This window comes from Podarcis raffonei, chromosome 6, assembly GCF_027172205.1.
Source record: "Podarcis raffonei isolate rPodRaf1 chromosome 6, rPodRaf1.pri, whole genome shotgun sequence".
Classification (NCBI taxonomy): domain Eukaryota; kingdom Metazoa; phylum Chordata; class Lepidosauria; order Squamata; family Lacertidae; genus Podarcis; species Podarcis raffonei.
Window position 1 is genome coordinate 2,991,791 of NC_070607.1, and position 22,098 is coordinate 3,013,888.

Genomic DNA, 22,098 nt, shown 5'->3' on the forward strand with positions numbered 1-22,098 from the left:
CAGACGAGAAGCGCGGCTCTCCCGCTTCGACTTGGCTGGACAGGCGCGCGCGCATCTTACGCACCAAATACGGAGCCCCCGAGACGCTGCCTTTCGGCCCCAGACCTTCGGGCTCCTGGTGCCGGACTTCCAGGCTTCGGGCGGGTTTGAGGGCGCCGTCCTCCTGGCCGGCTCCGCAGCTCGGCCGGGCGGGGGGTCGGAAGACACAATAGCCCAAGAGGAGGCTCCTCCTCCGGCCCGCCCCGCTTCGCCTCGCCCCCAGGCGGGCAGCCGAGCCCAAGTCAGGCGCGCTCTTCCCCGCAGCCGCCATCCCCGGCGCGGCCGGTGCAGCTCCGCTCCAGCAAGACCCCCGCCGCCGCCGCCGCCTCCGCGCCCGCCCATGCCCGGCCCCTCGCCCCCCGGCGCCCGCTAGCCGCTGCGCCCTCCATGGCTCGGCCCGTGGCGCTGCTCTGCTGCTGCTCGGCGGCGGCGCTGCTGGCTGCCTGCTGGGGCTCCTCCGCCGCCAGCCCCCCCGCCGGCGCCCCGCTGCACGACGAGGCGGACAACCAGGAGAACATCCTCTCGCAGGTACGAGGAGGGAGGCAACGCGGGGCTGAAGCGCACCGGGGCAGCCCGGGAACCCCGCGTCCCGGCCCCGGGTGCAGCTCCGGGGCAGGAGGTGCTCGGCTTGGGCGCACTTCTGCGCGGAGCCCGGGCAGCCCGGGGGCGATTCAGGCGGGGCCGCGCGGACGCGCTGGATGCGGCTGCTGGCTCGGCTGGAGGCCATCTGTTTCCCGCTCCTGAAGGAGCCCGGAGGGTGTTCGACGGAGCCGGGATCTGGCTGGGTAGGAAGAAGGTGCAGGAAGGAGGAGGCGAGCGCCTTCCCTCTTCCCCTCTCATCCCCTGCCGTGCGCTCGGAAGGGATCCCGGGGCAGGGCGAGGGGCTTTGAGGTGGGCAGCAGCGCCTGTCTGGACGCGGGCCCGGGCGGGGGGGGGGAAGGCTTCCCAGTTCCCAGGCGCGGATTTGCTTAGAACTTCAGGAAGCTTAAGTTTTCTTTGAAAAACAGGTCTCTTTGAGGCAAGTTCCACCGAATGCCTGAGGTTTGCTTCCAAATCCATGTGTGTTGTGCTGTATTGAGAATTGGATAAAGATAAATTTAAAAATGAAATAAATGTGTGCAGTATTCAGGTGCTGGTTCCAAGGGCGTGGAAATCATTATTTAGCACCCTGCAGACTTGCTGCAAGTTAGTTTAGCCTGCAAACCAGTTCAGATTAGAGCCATTATTTTTCCAAGGAAGGATGTATGTGGATTTTTCATTTGGGTGCCTGTCCCTTTGAGAAATAAATATGCTTCATATTTTTGAAGGCTGAACTGTGACTCAGTTGAGCTGAAGCTTTTGGGTCTGCACCTCAATCAAAAACATCTTTACTTTGAACTCCGTGGAATTTGCTTCTATGGGACTTATTCCAAAGAGAGTGTGCTTAAGATGGTGCAGTGATTCATAGCCTTAACATAAACAGGTTGTGTTAAAGAAACTCTCTTCAAAGGTCTCTTTCCACTTCATCCCTTGATGGGATCTCTGCACATGTGTGCTCCATGTTGAGCACTGCAGTGTTACACCCTATGGGCTGTGAATTTCCTTAATTTTCATCTGTACTAACGTCTTGGAACAGAAGCACAGTCTGATGTGGATCTCATCTGCTTCAGCTTGCTTCCTAGACTGCTTCCACGCCCACCCACCCAATGTTGTTGTCATCAAAATTCCAGTACTTCCCCGCCTTGTCTTTTTTTACATTTGATGCAGTTTTCTCTTACTGTGGAAAATCTGTAAAGCTGAAAATAGTCTACTATACATCTGCAGTCACAGATGGTATAAAAGTTCGTTAGCACTTATTTCTTCTTTTCTTTTATCTTTTTTGGCAGGTGGGTTGTTAACAGGTAGTTGTTAACATCGCCATCATCATCTTTGCTTTTAAATTGGTTTATTGTGCATTTTCATTCATATTGTTTTAATGGCATTGTGTATTTTTTAATACTGTTTTTATTTATTTTCATGGTACAGAAGATAATTTTTGAGAAAATAATTGTTACAACAGTAAAAAACAAATAACTTGTCCTGAAAAAATTACAGACTTGCCATGTGTTAAAGTTTCATTTGATTACTATAAGAGATCACGCCACATTTTCCCACGAGTGCTGGGTGGATTCCTGCCACAGTCTGAGCGATTTGTATTCAATAAACATTTGCCATATGTTATAAAAGGAATATGGATTGTGTTTGCCCTTTGCCGCTCTCACCTGGCATGTTAGTTTCTCAGTCAGTGCTATTGACCATACTCTGTGATACCAAGAACCAATGTTCAGCCCAACACTGGTTTTCCAACAGCTGGCTATCTCCATATGGGCAGCAGTCCATAGAAAGGTTAAGAGGTCATCTTTAGGATACTCGTGAGCAGACAGGATCCTAAGCCCAAGCAGTGCTAGTGCAGGGGACATTTCAATTGTTTTGTTCTGTATCAAGCTTTTTTCTTTGAAGACAGCATTCCAGAAGGGTTTGATGATGTCGTATCACCACCACATATGGAAATACATCTCCTCCAACTATTGGGATTAACTTCCTTACATATTCAGGATAGCCTCAGCGGTATATAATGCCACCTATGCAGAAGTTTTAATGAGGCTTCCCTTATTTTGGCAGAAATTGATTCCAGTGGTCTCCCAGACCACAAAGCCATCCCTTTTTCATTTGGTATTTGCACATCTATGTCCATTTTCCATGGCATTTTTGTGAACAATAGATTGCCATATTCTAGTATTATTCGAGCTTTATAAATTGAGGAAGCTGTGCCCTTAGAGAGTGGAGAGAGGTTAATGCTCTACTGCTGTTAGTTTCCTGTTTGCTTGAGTGGAAATGTCTGGGTTATACAGGAATCTTAACAGCTGGTTGAAGTGGTACCATGACCATTTAAGGTTTGGTATGGCAGCTATGAATTGTTCTTTTTGTGGGGGGGGATGTACTGTTTGCATAGAAATCTTTTAATTTATAAAGACCCACCTGTTCCAAACCATTCCAATCTAAACATTGCCCTGGATGAAAGCGAAGAGGGATAAGGGGAGATATTGGGGGAGCCAGTTTTTTAAACTTTGCTTTCCACACATTTACTGTGGTTCAGAGGAAAGCATTCACAATAGCATGTGTTTTAGTGAGTGTGGAGGGTAGAAAAGGATATGCTCTATATACAGGACCTGAAATTTCTATATCTACCTGTTGTTTACCTTTCTGCCCATGGATCAGTGACATCAAATATTTTAATTAGAAGGCATTGTAATGAGTTTGGAGATGTGGGATTCTGAGACCGCCATTTTTGACACTTCCATATATATTTCTGGAGCCTAGTCATGCTCTCCCCCCTTTTGTGAATAAACTTGTTTATTGAGCACTGCCAATTTTTTAATTGTTTGGGTGTAATCATAATTGGCAGCACTTGAAAGAGAAACAAAAATTTCAGCAGGATAGCCATCTTTACTGCAGTGATGCAGCCTGACCTTGATGAACGTGGGTCTTCAAGACAATGTCATAACTGTAGGAATACTGGTGTGAAGTTTGCTTTCTTTAGAGCTGATAGAGCTTTCTGATTTTGAATGATGGTCAGGCGAAGGAATGCCTATATACATTATTTCTTATTTGGATTCATTGAATCATAGAATTGGATGGGACCCTGAGGGTCATCTAGTCCAACCCCCTGCAATGCAGGAATTTCAGCCACAGCATTCATGACAGATGGCCATCCAACCTCTGGTTAGAAACCTCCAAGGAAGGAGAGTCCACCCTCCTCTCGTGGGAGTCTGTTCCACTGCCAAACATCTCTTACTGTTAGAAAGTTTTTTCCGAATGTTTAGTTGGAATCTCCATTGGTTCGAGACCTACCCTCCAAGCAGGAGAAAACAAGCTTGTTCCCTCTTCCATGTGACAGCCCTTAGGATGTTTCCAGATGGCTATCATATTTCTTCTCACTCTCCTCTTTTCCAGGCTAATACCCAGCTCCTTCAACTGTTCCTTGTAAGGCTTAATTTCCAGACCCTTGATCATCGCCCTCCTCTGTACAAGTTCCAGCTTGTCAACATCCTTCTTAAATTGTGGTGCCCAGAACTGGACACAGTATTCCAAGTGTGGTCTGACCAAGGCAGAGGAGAGTGGTACTATTACTTCCCTTGATCTGGACACTAGACTTCTGTTGTTGCAGCCTAGAATAGTATTTGCCTTTTTTGCTGCTGCATCACACTGTTGACTCATGTTAAGCTTGTGGTTCACCCCTAGATCCTTTTCACATGTACTGCTAGTAAACCAGGCGTTCCCCATCCTATATTTGTGCATCTGGTTCTTCCTGCCTAGTGCAGAACCTGACATTTGTCCCTGTTGAAATACATTTTGTTCGCTTGCGCCCAGTGCTCCAATCTGTTAAGGTCATTTTCATTTCTGATTCTGTCTTCTGCAGCATTAGCTACCCCTCCCAGTTTGGTGTCATTTACAAATTTGATGATCATCCCCCCAGTTCCTTCATCCAAGTCATTTATAAAGACGTTGAACAACAAGGGGCCCATAACAGAACCTTGTCACTTTTTTCCAGGATGATGAGGAACCATTAATGAGTACTCTTTGGGTTCCGTCAGTCAACCAGCTACAAATCCACCTAACAGTTACCTTTTTCAACCCACATTTTACCAGCTTCCTTGTGAGAATATCATAGGGCTAACTTTTTGCTTTTGCTATGATGGATAACATTTAGTAGCTGGCAAATTGGGTCACAGATGTGTCTCTGGAGTATGAATACAGCTTGGTCCATGGTGATGTAGGAAGAAATAAATGCGTTGAGCCTTGCAGTAAAGATTGCTGTAAAGATTTTAGCATCTTGAGTTAAAAGGCTTGTGTGGAAATGGATGTTGCCCCTCCCCAAAGCGCAGGCATCCATGATAACTAGGAACCAAGTATGGAGCTAGTGCAGTTCCTGCGAAATTTTTAAGGTGCACATGCACAGGAAAGGAAATATCTGCCCCCGTGCCCCCAATGGGGAAAAGTAGTAGAGGGCAGGAAGGTTGGAACTAAGGGGGGAGGCACCAGAGAAGATAGCACAGAAACATTCCACTAAGGACTGTGCACTGGCGTGGATGGGAAGTAGTGGAATACCTAATAAAACTGAAGACACAGAAAAACTGGGTCAGAATGAACCATTAGCATCTAGAAGGACCCCTAGCAAGATAGGTAGGTTTAGGATTGTTGCCATACAGCCTTTTCCCAGTAGGACTTTCTCCTGAGCAGATATTTCCAGGATTGTGCTGCAAGAGTAGTTGTATGTTTATTCCTGTGGCTATGTGAGCCTGTGGCAACAGCGGCACTTTCAATCAGCTTTGTGTTGGTTTTCACCTGTGGCTAAAGTCAGCCAAAAGTGACAGCTGCTGCCATAGGTTCCAACAGTTGTAAAAATGAGCCATAAATTGGTATGAACAGGAGCTCTTTATGGCTCGACTGACTGTGCTTTTGGCTCTTTATTAGAAACAGAAACAATTATTTTTACTTAGATTAAAGTCTGCTTCTAAATTAATTTACTCTGTGGTTGAATGAACTCAGGTCATGGGTGTTACTATAGTTTCCTTTTTCAAAAAAAGATTGCTTTATTTGCATCAGAGATGTGCCAAATGCAAGCCTAGCCAAATTTAATACAAAATGAATACATTGCCAGAATAGTATAGCTGGATAACAAAGCAAGCAAATTGGGCCTATTTGATTGGATCAGCTTCCATTGTTAAAGGAGCAAAGAAGCTTACATTCTATGTCAAGAACAATGAAAAAAAGGAAGAAACTGACCAACTATAAAGTGGCTAAATGTAGTTATGGATTGTTTTAAAAAAGGAGTGTTTTGAAATGATGGTGGCCTAATTACTAATTTTGAAACACACAAATCATGTTGATAGATGGGGAATCTTAGCCTTCTTTGTGTTACAGCACAGTGTAGCTTTCACATGCAGGAGTCCTCTTCCTGCCCTGCTGCTAGTGAGATAGAGGCAAACTCAGAAAGGTACTGATTTCACGTATAAGGGATATGTATTTTTTATTTAATTAAATACTTAGAAGTGCATTAAGTTATTTCTAATAAGATTTGGTTTGAATTATTATTAGTGAATATCAATATACGTATCAAGGCTTTGAGATTAGACATCTGAAGAAGCCTGGAAAACTACCTTGGGAGTGTGCTACCTGCAAGCCCCAGTTAAAGGGCCCCATCAGGGGCGAACAGCAGCCTCTTGATTACTTGGGCTGCCAGGGCAAAACAGGTGCAAAACGCTGGCACCCTGTCTACAACCTTATTAATATCCATCTACAGCTTCACTACGGGACGCGGGTGGTGCTGTGGGTTAAACCACAGAGCCTAGGACTTGCCGATCAGAAGGTCGGTGGTTCGAATCCCCGTGACGGAGTGAGCTCCCGTTGTTCGGTCCCAGCTCCTGCCAACCTAGCAGTTCGAAAGCACATCAAAGTGCAAGTAGATAAATAGGTACCGCTCCGGCAGGAAGGTAAACAGCGTTTCTGTGTGCTGCTCTGGTTCGCCAGAAGCGGCTTAGTCCTGCTGGCCACATGACCCGGAAGCTGTACACCGGCTCTCTCGGCCAGTAAAGCGAGATGAGCACCGCAACCCCAGAGTCAGTCATGACTGGACCTAATGGTCAGGGGTCCCTTTACCTTTACCTTTACAGCTTCACTAGCATCTGTCGGTATTGTGAACAACATCAAACTTACCTTTTGTTGGTATCTTCATGAACTTACCTAAAAAGATAAAGAAAACAAAAGACTGAGTTTAGCACTTGAAAAATCCATTGAAATCAGATATTATAAGTTCATCTTAGGTTGTGTAGTTCGCAAGTCTCTGTGACTTTGAATAAGGTTTTGTATTTTTCTCAGAAGATCGATAGAGAATGTATAATCATTTTGGTAATTATTGTGTGTATATTAGTCGCCAACGTGTTGCCTGAGTCGTACTACTTCTATCAGCTGCACAGATTGCATTTTTCTTGCTCAGTGGCACAACCTTTTTCATCCATCACTGCTGACTAGCAATCTGGCTGGTGCTCTGCTTCAGATGTCATGCCGAATCATTGTTAAGGAAGCCTAAGTATGGCTGAGCGCAGGGGTGGCCATCATGTGATCTCCAAATGTACTGGACTGCAGCTCTCATCAGCCTCACCCAGCACACCCAGAGGTCAGGGGTGACAGGAGTTGTAGTCCAGCAACGTCAGGGGAGGGAACCACATTGACTATCCCCCTCCCTGGTTTAGTGTCTTGTCTGACATGACAAACCATAGTTACAACCTCTGCTCTGCCTTCGGAGGGCGCTCCACTGCGGGGCAGAGGAGATGGAGAATAAAAGCAGACAAGCAGGTCTGACCCATGGTTAGCCTCTATTATGTGTGGAAGCTCAAATCATTCTTTAGCATGATGTCTGAACTGAGCCTGTACCATCTGAATGCAAAGCAGTCAGGGTGTCTCATCACTGAATCTCTCCAAACATTGTTTTTTTGAGGGGTGCACACCAAAAATGTAAAAGTAAAGTGTGAATATGGCCAACACACACCTCATGCCTCACCAGGAGAAGCTTTACCATCTTTGTCAAATCAGATATACCCAATTTTGGTGATTGATTAGATTTAAGGGTGTATTTATTGTTTTGTCACTCCCTTTTGTCTTACTTGTCCTTTTTAAGAAATGCACCTTCAGTGGCAGTCTGGGGTTTGCTGCTGATTTGTGTGTGGAGTAGCCATCAGATGCGTCTCTCCAGACGGTTCTTCTGAATGAAGTTCTCCACCCCTGGGATGTCTCAGCACATACTTGCACAGCAAGAAAAAACATGTGCTCCGGCTATTTTTATTCGTCAGTTTTGTGTCTGATCCCTAAAGGAAATTTTCTGGGTTGCATCTGCAGTTGTTGGACATTTGCTTGGCTGATGCACCTGGTCTCCTCCAGAACTCAGGGCAAGGTGCTGCTCTTCAGAATCGTCCTGCAGGAGAAGGTGGTCTTGCTGAGGGATTGACTCTGACTTTGTTTCAATCAGACTGTGAGGGTTTCCTTTCTTGGCTGCATTCCTTCTGGAGCATATCCAGTTCCCACTGGGACCATTCTCCTGCACAAGCCAACCTGAAATAAATGAGAGGAGCAAAGAGAACAGTTCTTGCATAACTCCTGCTCACTTCAGTAAGGCTCAAGGAAGAGAATGTCTTGAGGGACTGTGCCTGTTAAATTTAAATGAGCTCATCCTGGAATGCATGGTTTGAGAACTACAGCCTTTTAATTTCCCAAAACCCAAGAGAGCGAGAGAGCGCAAAGTTCATCGGGGGAAGTTGACCATATGTCAGGAGTGCTCTGATGGTGTTTCCTGCTTGGCAGGGGGTTGGACTCGATGGCCCTTGTGGTCTCTTCCAACTCTATGATTCTATGATTCTATGACTAGTTTGGGGTTTGGGGGGTTTTGGGTGGTGGAAGAAAATTACTTTCCCAGATAATCAAGGAGCAGAAAATGGCGAGAGTCAGCAATATTTAAACCAGCGACCTATTTCTTCAAGGTTTCAGAATGTCTGAGCCTCTCCCGAACACTCCACAAGAACAAACATAAAGCAAGGAGGGTGGAGGGAGAGAAGGGAAGGGAAATTCTACTTTCAGAACAAACTGACCAGCTTGTTCTTTTTCCTCCTTTCCCTTTATTAGTTGTTAGGGGACTATGACAAGGTGAAGGCCGTGTCGGAAGGCAGAGACTGCCAGTGCAAGTGTGTGGTGAGGCCCTTGGGCAGAGGCGCTTGCCAGAGGATTAACGAAGGAGCTGCCAAACCAGAGGATTTTTACACGGTGGAAACGATCACTTCTGGACCGGAATGCAAATGTTCGTGTGTAGCCCCACCGTCCGCCCTGAACCCCTGCGAGGGAGACTTCAGGCTGAAGAAACTGCAAGAAGCAGACAGCGAGGACTTCAAGGTATTTCTCACACACACACACACACACACACACACACACACACACTGCAACTGTGATTTCTCATTCCAAAGCAATAGGCAGCCTATTGATACTGTTTTTGAAGAGATAAATCTGTAGACTCCTGACTTTTTGAAAACGAACATGATACCTACAAATGTACCAGGTTTGAAGGGCAGGGGAGCAGACAGACAACCATAAAGTGCTAGTGTGTAAAACAGCAGCTCCTCAAAGCATTCGGCATGTTCTTAACAAACGGGTGAGAAGCCAATGGTGGTCTGGATATTGTTGGACTCCACTTCCCAACAGCACATGGCCAGGGGTCAGGGATGATGGGAGCTGCAGGCCAACAACATCGGAAGGAGCACAGGTTTCCCAGCCCTGCCTGAAAGCGACTCCTTCCTCTGAAGACTTCTGGCCAGCAACTTGCCTCTTTGCTCCTAGATTCGTGTTGGTCTGACGCAGTCGAAATAAATAAAAAAATGGTCCAGTAGCACCTTAGAGACAAACTAAGTATGTTCTGAGTATAAGTTTTCGTGTGCATGCACACTTGGTATCTGAAGAAGCTTAACCTGAGTCACCAGTATGATGCAGCAGCAAAAAACCCGAATGCTATACTAGCCTGCACCCACAAAAGTCTAGTGTCCAGATCAAGGGAAGTAATAGTACCACTCTCTTCTGCCTTGGTCAGACCACACTTGGAATACTAAGGAGGGCAGGTCATGGTTGAAGAACAGTTTTCTTCCATAGATAGCTAGTTATGATTCCTCTCATTGAATTCCTTAGGAGCTAATATATATATTTAATGTTGCACTGCTCTATTGCACCTTTCAGGAACTGTGTCCAGTTTTGGGAAGCACAGTTTAAGAAGGATATTGACAAGCTGGAATGTGTGCAGGGAAGGGAGAACAAGATTATCAAGGGTCTGGAAACCAAGCCCTGATGGGGAACAATTGAGGGAGCTGGGGGTGTTTAGCCTGGAAAAGGAGACTGAGAGGAAATATGATAGCCACCTATTAATATCTAAAGGGCTGTCACATGGAAGACGGAGCAAGCTTGTTTTCTCCTGCTCTGGATGGTAGGACTCGAATCAGTGACTTCAAGTTACAAGAAAGGAGATTCCAACTAAATATTCAGAAAAAAATTTCTGACAGTAAGAGCTGTTTGGCAGTGGAACAGATTCCCAGGAGAGATGGTGGACTCTCCTTCCTTGGAGGTTTCTAACCAGAGGCTGGATGGCCATCTGTCAGGGATGCTTTGGCTGGGATTCCTGCATTGCAGGGGGTTGGACTAGATGACCCTTGGGTCCCTTCCAGCTCTGCGATTCTATGATCCACACACTTGTAATTGGGTAACAGTTATGGGTAACATAAATGTGACAGATTTCAAAGTGTGGAACACTTTGAATAATCAGAAAGCGCTTTATAAATTATGAGTCGTGTCAATGAATAACTGTCTTGCTTAGTTTTTTCTGAATGTCCATTTTGCTTTATGAACATTTCTGCTTTGCCAGCTGGGAAAAGTTTCAGCAAAACACAACTAATGATATTCATGCTTTCCCTGTAGCAACGCATAGGGAATGCTACTCCTTTTACACTTATTCTTTGTGGAAAGTGATCCTGCTGAGGGGCGTTGTGTACGTGGCAGTATGTGGTAGCTGTGGCAGATCTGTGATGAGCTGCAGGGGGTGAAGGAAGAGAAGAATGTTCCTGAAAAATCAGACTCATTCTCAGTATACACTGCTCGTCCCAGCTGGAAATAAAACCTAATTTTGCAAAAACCCAGAAGACAATTCTGGCTTTAGTTTTGCCAATTTGTGGCATTCCAGAGCTCTTGCTTTCAAATTAGTCTCCGTTTTGTGTGTGCATATCCCAACAGTTATAATTCTGAGAGTGCTGCCTGCTAAAGATGGGTCTGGTCTTGCAAGATCAGACCAACAGTCCTTTTTGCAATGGGAGTCAACCAGATGTCTTTGGAAAACTTGCAAGGGCAGCATGATGGCCGCGGCAAGCCCATGGGGATATTGTGTGTGTGTGTGTGTGTGTGTGTGTGTTACCGTACACATCTGGTGCTTGGAGACATAGAGAGAGCCTCTGGCCACAAGGGTTCCACTTGGTTTCCTGCTTTCATTCCCGCAGTCTGCCTTCCATTCCCTTGGGGCCTGCATGCGCTGTCCTCCGAGTGGCTTCCCACACTCATTTGGGGTTGTCCTTGTGTGGAAAAAGGCACATACCAGGAAGCCGCCAGCTTCATGCGCTTGTTCTGGTAATTGTTGTCTTTCCTTATTTTCTGCTTTATAAGGCTTTTTTTTGGCAGCCCAAAATGTAACTGGAGACGGTTGTTTTAGGTTTGTTCTCACAACCCTGAAAGACATGAAACTTGAGCCTCCAGCTATCTCCTGCCTGGGCAAGTTCAAATGAACTGTAATCCGCTTGACTGTCTGACCAGCAACACCTCCTTTGTTCTCCAAGCATCAAGGTGGCATGTAGCTGGCCTTGCACATGACTGGATGACCTCAGCCTAATGAGGAATATTGCAAAGGCTTGAAAGCTGCCACAATTTGGACCAGGCTTTGCTTGGCGGCATCCCAATTCAGGCAGCTGGTGGGAAGTGACATGAAATACTTGAGGATGAGCTTGCTTTTGCCCTCTGTATCTTGGTGGCACATAAAAGTTTGCTTGCTAGAGCAGACCCAAGCCCATCAGACCCAGCGTTTGGTTTGCAGCGGTGGCCACCCAGACGCCTCTGGAAGTTCAGAATCGGGACGCAGAGCAGGGATGGCCTTCCCATCTTCTTGGCCCTCAGGACCTGCTTTTCATGGTTTATGGCACTGCCTTCGAGCACAAAGGCCCAATTCAGCTCTCATTCCAAATAGCCATGAATTCTCTCCATGAATGTGTTCAGTCCTTCTTTAAAAAAGGGCAAGCAATCTTCTGGAAGGAAATTCAGAAGTTAACTAACAAATTCTAGCTGGCTGAGTGTCAGATCATATGTTTCGGGAGCAGAGGGTCCCAAGTTCAGTCCCTGAAATATCCAGCTAAAGCTATCTCTGGCCACAGTTTTGGAAAATCACTTTCCCTGAGTTTTTGGAACTGCTACTACCAGCCTGAGTAGAGCACTCTGGGACAGATGGACTAGTGGCTTGACTCCATAAGGCAGCTTCACATGTTCAGATTCATGTTAACCTATTGGCAGTTGTGATGGGTGGTTGTATTGTGCCTGAGAGCATCATCCTCCAGCCTGCCTCCATCGCTCGTGGCCCCCTTCTGTGAAGTTTCTAGGGAGCTGCTGCCAGATTCCTTGTCATCCAGGAACAGTGTCATGTTCCATATGGCTAATTCATGAAGTTCCCTGAAGAGGGTTATGCAAACATGCTTGGCTCTAGAACTCAAGCAGGGAATGCTCAGAACTAGGGCATCCAGAACCTTCTTGTGCCAAGCATAATTTGAAGCAATTCATCATCTCAGATTTGTTTAACAACTTCTTCTTCCTTTTGGACTGGGCTTAGATTAAAAGATACCATTTACCCTAGTTTCATTTTTTGAAAAACAACAACCGCTATTATAGGGTCAGTTCCAATTTAATATTTTCCATCAGAACAGTGAATTTCTTATAGTTGCACACATGTGGAAGAGAATAAAAGTACCGATGGTTGCAATCTGGATACCGATAGAGAGAAAGTGAGAAATTTCAAAGAACACTTAACTGTAGCGTTAATTTTGGGGCGAAACTACCCATGGCCTTGTCTGGAATAAAATAATATTACATTGCAGAAGGTAGGAACAGACTATGAGGACAGGAGAAAACAGAAGCCAGGCAGCTGTAAATGGAGTAAATTCTCATGAACAAAATTTGGTGTCAAAATGTGTAAAGGTTTCCATTCCTGCTTTACTGATTTAGCATAATTATAGATCACACCGTTAGTAAAATAGTAGAGAAGTAGTAGATAAAATTAATGAGAAGGAAGTAAATTGGACCTAGAAACAAACAAGTATAAAACTAAGATATTGGGGAAGAATGAAAAACAAAATACCCTGGTGTAATGAATGATATTAAACGAGGGCAGATTGAGCAATTATAAGAATTTAATTTCCTGGGAAGCATTATTTCAACACAGGCCTCTGGACAGTTTGAAAAAGCTATGAATTGATTTAAGTACATAAACACAATCAAATAACATCAGCCACATAAAAGGGTAGATCAGAAACGTAAAGTAGCAAGGGTATATATCTTTTAGTTTTAAAAATTACAGAGTTATTTATGTAATTACAATTTGTATTTCTTTCAGCAAGATATGTGGAGACTATTGTTCTGCTGTTGTTGCTGCCAAATGCCCTTGAAGAGTGACTCTTAGGTGTGCGTTTCAAAGACCACAAATGAACATTTTCTTTCTCAGTGACTTCCTTTTGATTTGCTAAGCATTTGCTAAGACATGTGACAGAGAAACCCAAGTTCTGGGTTTGAACATGTTTTGAGGGTGAAGCTAAAGTAGTGAACTTGCTGTCTTTCCCACTCTCAGAATAAGCTACCTAAATAAGCGACCTTGGCCATTTTCCATTTAATTTAGAATGTAAGCTTCTTATGATCCGAACCTTGTCTTTTTTGCTTATGAAGCTCTGAAAAATGCCAAGTACACTGGTGACACTATATGTAGGCATGATGATTATGAAAAAACCTTTTTGCATATATTCTCGGGATGCCACTATGTATCGCCATTAATATTTCCATTTCAGAACCAATAAGCTTTGGTCCTTTCCCAACCGAGACCCTATAGCGCAACAACCACACACCCGCCAAATAACGCTGTTGAGGACTATGAAATACATGTCATATACTTTCTCTTGTGTCTTTCAGTGTACAAAACAGTCTTCATAACAGGCCTATAGGGGAGGTTTGCCTGAGAGATAGTTAACTTGCCTACTGAGCTTCACGGCTGAGCTGTTCAAAGGGTTCATCCAAAGAGCACACAAATTGTGTTACTTTCAGGCAAGCAAATATGAGGGGAGACAGTGACATAACTGTTCCATGATTATGTGTTTTCAGCTGGCAGCTGTCATCGATCTACTAGAAGGCGCTTTCTATGGCTTAGACTTGCTCAAGCTGCACTCTGTCACAACGAAGCTGGTTGGCCGAGTGGAGAAACTGGAAGAGGTAAGATGGCTGCCCTAACTGGAAGAGGTAAGATGGAGAGCTTGTAGGGCAGCGGCTGAAGAAGGAACAAAAAGGGTTTTCTTGTGTGAGTTTCTTGTGGCTGATTAGCTGCTTTAGTTTGATCCATCTTTTAGATTTAGGGGAGCTAGTCTCAAACGTTTGTTGGGGGAGATATAGGTTTATTTGGGGGGATTTATTTGTCCTGTCTTCACGCTTTTTATGATGGAGGACCGCTGTAGTCACCCCCAACGACACCTTCTCAAGATGGAGGGTGAGGGAACAGCTGCAGTCGCCTGTGGTTCCTGCGCAATGTTTGCCATCTTGCCAAAGGTTGCAGGCAGCTTTACCTGCAGCAATTGCATGTTGATTGCCCTCTTAAAAGACAAAGTCCAGCAACTGGAGGAACGTGTAGCTACGCTCCAAAGAATTAGAGAGCTGGAGCTCTTCTTGGAAGCAACAGAGCACACCGTCTCCACCAAGGAGGAGACAGGGGACTCCCCTGAGAAGGAGGCTAGTTCACCAACACAGGAGCCAGATATATGGAGAAACGTGACTCAAAGAAGTAGGAGGCCCAGGGTTCGCTCTGATTGTTTAGAAATACGCAATCGCTTTGAGGTCCTTTCCCCTAGCATGGAAGACGAAGAGCAGACTCCATTTGAGGATCTCTCCCTCATTACAGTCGATCAGGTATATGAAGACGAGCAGCAAAGGCAGTCTTCAGGGAATGTGCAGGCGACCTTGGAACGGACAGCTCACGGAAGAACCCCGACCAGACCTAAGAGGAGGCGTGTAGTGGTGATAGGGGATTCCCTACTGAGGGGAACAGAAGCAGTGATCTGTGGGCCTGACAAGATGTCTCGGGAAGTGTGCTGTCTCCCCGGGGCTAAGATCCAAGATGTAACTGAACGACTGCAAGGAATCATAAAACCCACTGACAAATACCCCTTCCTCTTGGTTCATGTGGGAACCAATGACACTGCAAGCAATAGCCTCCAGAAGATCAAAAGAGATTACGAGGCTCTGGGCAGGAAATTGAAGCAATTAAATGCACAAATTGTCATCTCATCTGTCCTCCCAGTTGAACGACGTGGCCCAGGGAGAGAGGGAAAAATAGTGGAAGTGAACAACTGGCTTCGCAAATGGTGTAAACAGGAACGGTTTGGATTCTTAGATCACGGAATGCAGTTTCTTGAAGATGGACTTCTGGCAAGCGATGGGCTGCACCTCACAACGGTTGGGAGGAATGTTTTTGCAAAAAATCTCAGAAACCTCATCAGGAGGGCTTTAAACTGACTAATGTGGGGGAGGGAGACAGTGCTCCTGAAGGTAGGAGTCTATCAATTGATGAAGATGATCATCTAAATGTCATAGACCGAATGGAGCAAACAGCACGCAGACCTAGTGGTGGGAGGAAAAAATCCTTAAATAAGAGACACGGGGGAATGATTAATGGACTTCAATGTCTGTACACTAATGCGCAAAGTATGGGAAATAAACAAGATGAGCTTGAGCTCTTGGTACAGCAAACTAAATATGACATAATAGGCATCACTGAAACCTGGTGGGATAAGTCCCACGATTGGAATGTAATAATGGAGGGATACAATCTATTTCAGAGAAACAGACCAGACAAGAAAGGAGGAGGAGTGGCGTTATATGTCAGGGATGTGTATACCTGTGAAGAGATCCAAGATTTAGAACCTCAAAGCCAAAGTGAGAGCATTTGGGTCAAAATTAAGGGAGAGAAGAATAACAGTGACCTCATTGTGGGAGTTTACTATAGATCCCCAAGCCAAACGGAGGACATAGATGATGCCTTCCTGGAACAGATGGCCAAGCATGCAAAAGGAAGGGAGATAGTAGTAATGGGGGACTTCAATTACCCGGATATTTGTTGGATGTCAAACTCAGCCAAGAGCATAAGGTCAAACAGATTCCTCACTGGCCTCGCAGACAACTTCATTGTCCAGAAAGTGGGAGAAGCTACAAGAGGAACAGCCATTTTAGATCTGGTCCTAACCAATGTTGATGACCTGGTTAGTGGGGTAGAGGTGGAAGGATCATTAGGCGCGAGTGATCATGCTCTTCTGAAGTTTACTATACAGCGGAAAGGAGCAGCCAAGCATACTAGGACTCAATTTCTCGACTTTAAGAAAGCCGACTTCATAAAACTTAGGGAAGTGCTGGGTGAGATCCCATGGACAGTAATACTAAAAGGAAAGGGAGTTCATGATGGCTGGGAGTTTGTTAAGAGGGAGATAGTAAAAGCACAACTTCAGGCAAATACCAATGAGACGGAAACATGGAAGGTGCCTAAAGAAGCCAGGGTGGCTATCTAAAGAACTTTTAACTGAGTTAAGATTTAAAAAGGATGTGTACAAAAAATGGAAAAGGGGGGAAACCACCAAAGAGGAATTCAAACAAATAGCCAGCACGTGTAGACACAAAGTCAGAAAAGCTAAAGCACAGAATGAACTCAGGCTTGCTAGAGAGGTTAAAAGCAACAAAAAAGGCTTTTATGGGTATGTTCGTAGCAAAAGGAAGAACAAAGAAACAGTGGGGTCACTCAGAGGAGAAGATGGTGAAATGCAAACAGGGGACACAGAAAGGGCTGAACTCCTCAATGCCTTCTTTGCCTCAGTCTTCTCCGATAAAGAAAACAATGCCCGACCTGAAGAATTTGGAGCAAATGATTCAGCAGAGGAAACACAGCCCAGAATAACTAAGGAGATAGTACAAGAATACTTGGCTAGTCTAGATGTATTCAAGTCTCCAGGGCCAGATGAACTGCATCCAAGAGTATTAAAAGAACTGGCAGATGTGATTTCAGAACCACTGGCAGTCATCTTTGAGAATTCCTGGAGAACAGGCGAAGTCCCGGCAGACTGGAGGAGGGCAAATGTTGTCCCTATTTTCAAAAAGGGGAAAAGAGAGGACCCAAATAATTACCGCCCAGTCAGTCTGACATCAATACCAGGGAAGATTCTGGAGCAGATCATTAAGCAAACAGTCTGTGAGCACCTGGAAAGGAATGCTGTGATCACCAATAGTCAGCATGGATTTCTGAAAAATAAGTCATGTCAGACTAACCTGATCTCGTTTTTTGACAGAATTACAAGCCTGGTAGATGAAGGGAACGCAGTGGATGTAGCCTACCTTGATTTCAGCAAGGCATTTGACAAGGTGCCCCATGATATTCTTGTAAAGAAGCTGGTAAAATGCGGTCTTGACTATGCTACCACTCAGTGGATTTGTAACTGGCTGACTGACCGAACCCAAAGGGTGCTCATCAATGGTTCCTCTTCATCCTGGAGAAGAGTGACTAGTGGGGTGCCACAGGGTTCTGTCTTGGGCCCGGTCTTATTCAACATCTTTATCAACGACTTGGATGATGGACTCAAGGGCATCCTGATCAAATTTGCAGATGACACCAAACTGGGAGGGGTGGCTAACACCCCAGAGGACAGGAACACACTTCAAAACGACCTTGACAGATTAGAGAACTGGGCCAAAACAAACAAGATGAATTTTAACAGGGAGAAATGTAAAGTATTGCACTTGGGCAAAAAAAATGAGAGGCACAAATACAAGATGGGTGACACCTGGCTTGAGAGCACTACATGTGAAAAGGATCTAGGAGTCTTGGTTGACCACAAACTTGACATGAGCCAACAGTGTGACGCGGCAGCTAAAAAAGCCAATGCAATTCTGGGCTGCATCAATAGGAGTATAGCATCTAGATCAAGGGAAGTAATAGTGCCACTGTATTCTGCTCTGGTCAGACCTCACCTGGAGTACTGTGTCCAGTTCTGGGCACCACAGTTCAAGAAGGACATTGACAAACTGGAACGTGTCCAGAGGAGGGCAACCAAAATGGTCAAAGGCCTGGAAACGATGCCTTATGAGGAACGGCTAAGGGAGCTGGGCATGTTTAGCCTGGAGAAGAGGAGGTTAAGGGGTGATATGATAGCCATGTTCAAATATATAAAAGGATGTCACATAGAGGAGGGAGAAAGGTTGTTTTCTGCTGCTCCAGAGAAGCGGACACGGAGCAATGGATCCAAACTACAAGAAAGAAGATTCCACCTAAACATTAGGAAGAACTTCCTGACAGTAAGAGCTGTTCGACAGTGGAATTTGCTGCCAAGGAGTGTGGTGGACTCTCCTTCTTTGGAGGTCTTTAAGCAGAGGCTTGACAACCATATGTCAGGAGTGCTCTGATGGTGTTTCCTGCTTGGCAGGGGGTTGGACTCGATGGCCCTTGTGGTCTCTTCCAACTCTATGATTCTATGATTCTATGATTCTATGATTCTATGACAACATTAGGACAGCCCCAAGAAGCTGCTAAGTTGCAGATCAATATTCTACTGTGGGCAGCTTGATCCACAATACTGAGTCCCACAGCAATTTTGGGAACAGTCTGTTGTGAAATGAGATTTTGTAGGCACCCAGCATTTCCATCCCTTTCCTCTAGCCCTCTTGCTTGACATGCAGAAATAATGCAAGCCCATCACTTCATGCCAATATAAATTTTGCCTGTCTAACTTGTCTATGGAATGCTTTAGAGCAGGGCCATCTTTAGGATATGCAGCGCCGGGGTGCACAAAACTGCCCAGCACCCCCAATTTTTTTTTGGGGGGGTGGGAGGCCAAAGTTGTTGAGGGGCAGCTCAGAGTTGTTGAGCTTTTGGGGGGCCTGCAACTGCTGCTGTGGGTGGAGGGAGGAGAGCAATCCCTGCAGAGGCTTGGGAGGGAAGCTACGCCCCTTGTGGGAGCAGCGTGCATGTGCTGGGTGGGCCTCTTGACAGCCTGCCAATCCCAGGCATGCTGGCCGGCTGCCTCAGCTCTTGCAGCAGAAAAGCTCTGACAGGCTCTGCTCTGCTCGGCAGTAGCTGTCGGCTGGCCTGGCTCTTCAGTCCCCGGACTCTCGGCCTGGCGCCCCTGAGAGCCGGGCACCTGGGTGCCCCTCCCCCTAGCACCTATGGTTATGCTGGCCCTGCTTTAGAGGCAAAGGAGCTTGAGCCGGGAGAAATGGTGGCAATCCTATTTATCTGCAACCAGTTGCATAAATATATGCCCTCTGTCTGCAAAAAGGTGCCATTATTCCACTTTAACACTTTAAAGGATCTTGGGGACTGCAGTTTGTTAGGAGTGCCCCTGTTCCCCGCACGGGCAGCTCTGGTTCAGGCTCTGGCTGTGGCGCGGGCGGCCCAGGCTTGGCAGCAGCAGAGCAGCTATCAGGCAATTGCCCTAGGAAAGCTCAACAACCTTTTGTGGCTCAGGCCTCCATTATCCTTGGTTTGATTACTTGGGTGCTAACAATATGCAGGAGAGCTACTGTTTTCATCTGGGAAATGCTAGGTTGTGTGTGGTGGCACCAACTTGCACCAACTGCATCATGGGGACAGTTCAGATTAATTGTAAACACACCAGTGAAGCAAAGAATCCTCGAAATCTTTTCCACGAGCCCTCTTGGAAACAAGGGGTAGCCGCTGTCGATGTGGGCCTGGCTGGGGGCTGGGGGCAGAAGAGTGGGGAGGCCCATCATCTCAGCTGTCTCTCTGGGAGTTTGGTTACCTCTTACTGACCTAGAAAGACTCCCTTATTCCTGTAATAGCTGTGAGTTCCTGCCTCCCCCACCTGCTCTGCAGCTGCTTGTCATGGGAGTCCTCTGTGGGGCAGAGCCTGGAGCCTACAAAGTATATTTTGCTATTGATCTACAGCAGTCATTGCTCAAGCACAAGGTACTAACTATTTCTGTTGGTTTCTGTCCTGCTCCATCCCAAAGATTCTGAGAAGCTTTCACACATATTCAATGCATTTAATTGTATTTCAAAGGGTGGTGGATGGGGTTAAGGCCCTTCCTGGCAATTGGCCAAGGAAGGCAGAGCTGGAATGGGGGGGGGGCAGGGAGAAGCTCCTGGCAGCAGCCATTGGTCCTCTAACACTTTTTAATCGCACAAACTCTGCTCTCTGTGCTAATGACGTTCTTTCTTTCCCTGTGCTCATTCTAGGAATTGTCTAGCAATCTCACCAAGGAACACAAAGAGAAGAGACCAAATGCAGACAAAATTTGGCAGGAGATGGATCTTAAAGGCAAGACAAATTCTTCTGACAGCATCTCTAAAAACCTTGCTGACATCCAGAGTTCACTGCAGAGGGATGCTGCCGCCGCCTACACTCTCACTGAGGTGATTTCAGATTTCTGCAAGCTCCTCCTTGAGGGCCAGGAACTTTGCATTTCCATTCCCCACCCCTCCCCAAAATCAGTGAAACCAGGATTCTGTTAGATTCTGCCTGCTACCAGATTTAAGTTTAAAGCAGGGACAACAATCACTTTTCGTGACTCAAGTAGTCTTTAAAATATTGACTAAAAGACTGCCTGCTCCCACGAAAGGATAGCAGTTCATTTACTCTGTGTTTCTTGTTTGGTGGTTTTGATAGGTTAGGGTGGGGCAGCTGTGACCCTCCAGATGTTGTTGGATTGACAACACTCATAATCTCCAACCAGCATGGCCAGTGGTCAGGGACGATGGGAGTTGTGCTCCAACAACATCCCTGATCTCAAATGGTGAAGGTAATTGGTTAAACAGTGGCTCTTTCAACTGTGTCCAAAAATACACAGGAACATTTATATTACTACATGCAGGCGCTATCTCTTTCACATTTCAGTATTTTAAAAACCTTATCCAAATGAATGTAGCCATATTTTCCTATCTGATGGAGATGTTTGATAAACTTGTATCTTTTACATAAATGGATAGATATGTTTCATTTTGAAGTCTGTTGACAGGATTGATTGACTGAGGTGGGAAACTTAGCGTAACTGAGGAGATGTTCTTCCCCATAACTCATGCCAGCTGTGATCTTCATTGCAGTAGAGTTCAAGTATCAAGTAGAGTTTCTGAGAAGTATTCAAAAGCAGTCCCATATACAGCACATTGCAGTTCTTGTTCCTGGGTGTTACTAGGGCATGAATGACCACTGTCCAGGCTACCTTTGTCCAGGAGGTGATCATGGTTAGCACATCAGTCTAAGCTGGTGGAAAGTGCTTTGTGACACTGATGCTATTTGAGCATCCAGAATTATGTCCCAAACTAACAGCATCTCTGGACTGCAAACCTGTTCCTTTAACAGAGGATGCAGGCCATCCAAGACAGAACTCCAGCCGCTTGGTCAGATGGATGATTACTGACAAACACTCCCTCTTTGTCCTCTGGCCACACTTTAATATGTTGTTTTGTTTCTCAAAAGGAAAAATACGAAGAGGTTTTCCTGCATGATGAAATGGCTTCTCAGCAAATCAGTTCTGCAGAGTCTTTGCGCTATGCGCCCCCAGCTCCAAAGGCAAAGTCAACTTTGCCAAGAAAACTCCATGTGAGGAGCCGGACTCCAGCCCAGCCCACCATCATCCGAGGAGTCACTTACTATAAGGCCAAAGATCCTGAGACAGAAAAAGACCTCGATGACCGTGAGTTGTCCTTTCAGGACTGGGAAGGTTGCAGAATGGCACTTTCAGAATTCTGGATCTCAGAGAAATGCTGGCAGGCAGCTTGCGACACTTGCCGTCACTTTAATTCTGTTTACAATGCTTTGAATAATATATGGGGGGGGGGATAGCAGGTGAAATTTCAATCTCTTGATAGGATGGTTTTTTTAAAAGGACCAATGGGGAAATAGGAGCAGAGGAATGGGGATGTGAGCCTGAAACCATGGGAAATTCAAAATGGTTGGAAAACTTGAATCTTGGAAACAGAAGCAGTTACTCCAAACTGAAGGTATGTAGAAAGGCCTCAGCTGTGACCTTTTAAGGCCAGGAAGGAGGATTTCACAATGACTCCCTCCCCACCTGGCACATGGGATTTTCTTTCTCTTGCTGTGGCACAGAGAACGTTATATGTGGTGTGTACGTGTTTTCAGGACAGCTTTTATTTTTATGATGGAGTGAAATTTG

At 45.8% G+C, this 22,098-nt stretch overlaps 1 protein-coding gene across 2 annotated transcripts in view; it reads left to right on the forward strand.

Moving 5' to 3' along the window:
• The first annotated feature begins 403 nt into the window (after nucleotides 1-403).
• OLFML2B (olfactomedin like 2B) overlaps nucleotides 404-22,098 on the forward strand; it is a 29,750-nt gene continuing 8,055 nt past the window's right edge. For both annotated transcript variants that reach the window (XM_053391200.1, XM_053391201.1), the window contains exons 1-5: nucleotides 404-567; nucleotides 8,734-8,997; nucleotides 14,038-14,145; nucleotides 20,159-20,335; nucleotides 21,399-21,615. In XM_053391200.1, coding sequence (XP_053247175.1) covers nucleotides 427-567; nucleotides 8,734-8,997; nucleotides 14,038-14,145; nucleotides 20,159-20,335; nucleotides 21,399-21,615 — 907 coding nt within the window. In that variant the 5' untranslated portion in view covers nucleotides 404-426. The remainder of the gene's footprint in view (nucleotides 568-8,733; nucleotides 8,998-14,037; nucleotides 14,146-20,158; nucleotides 20,336-21,398; nucleotides 21,616-22,098) is intronic.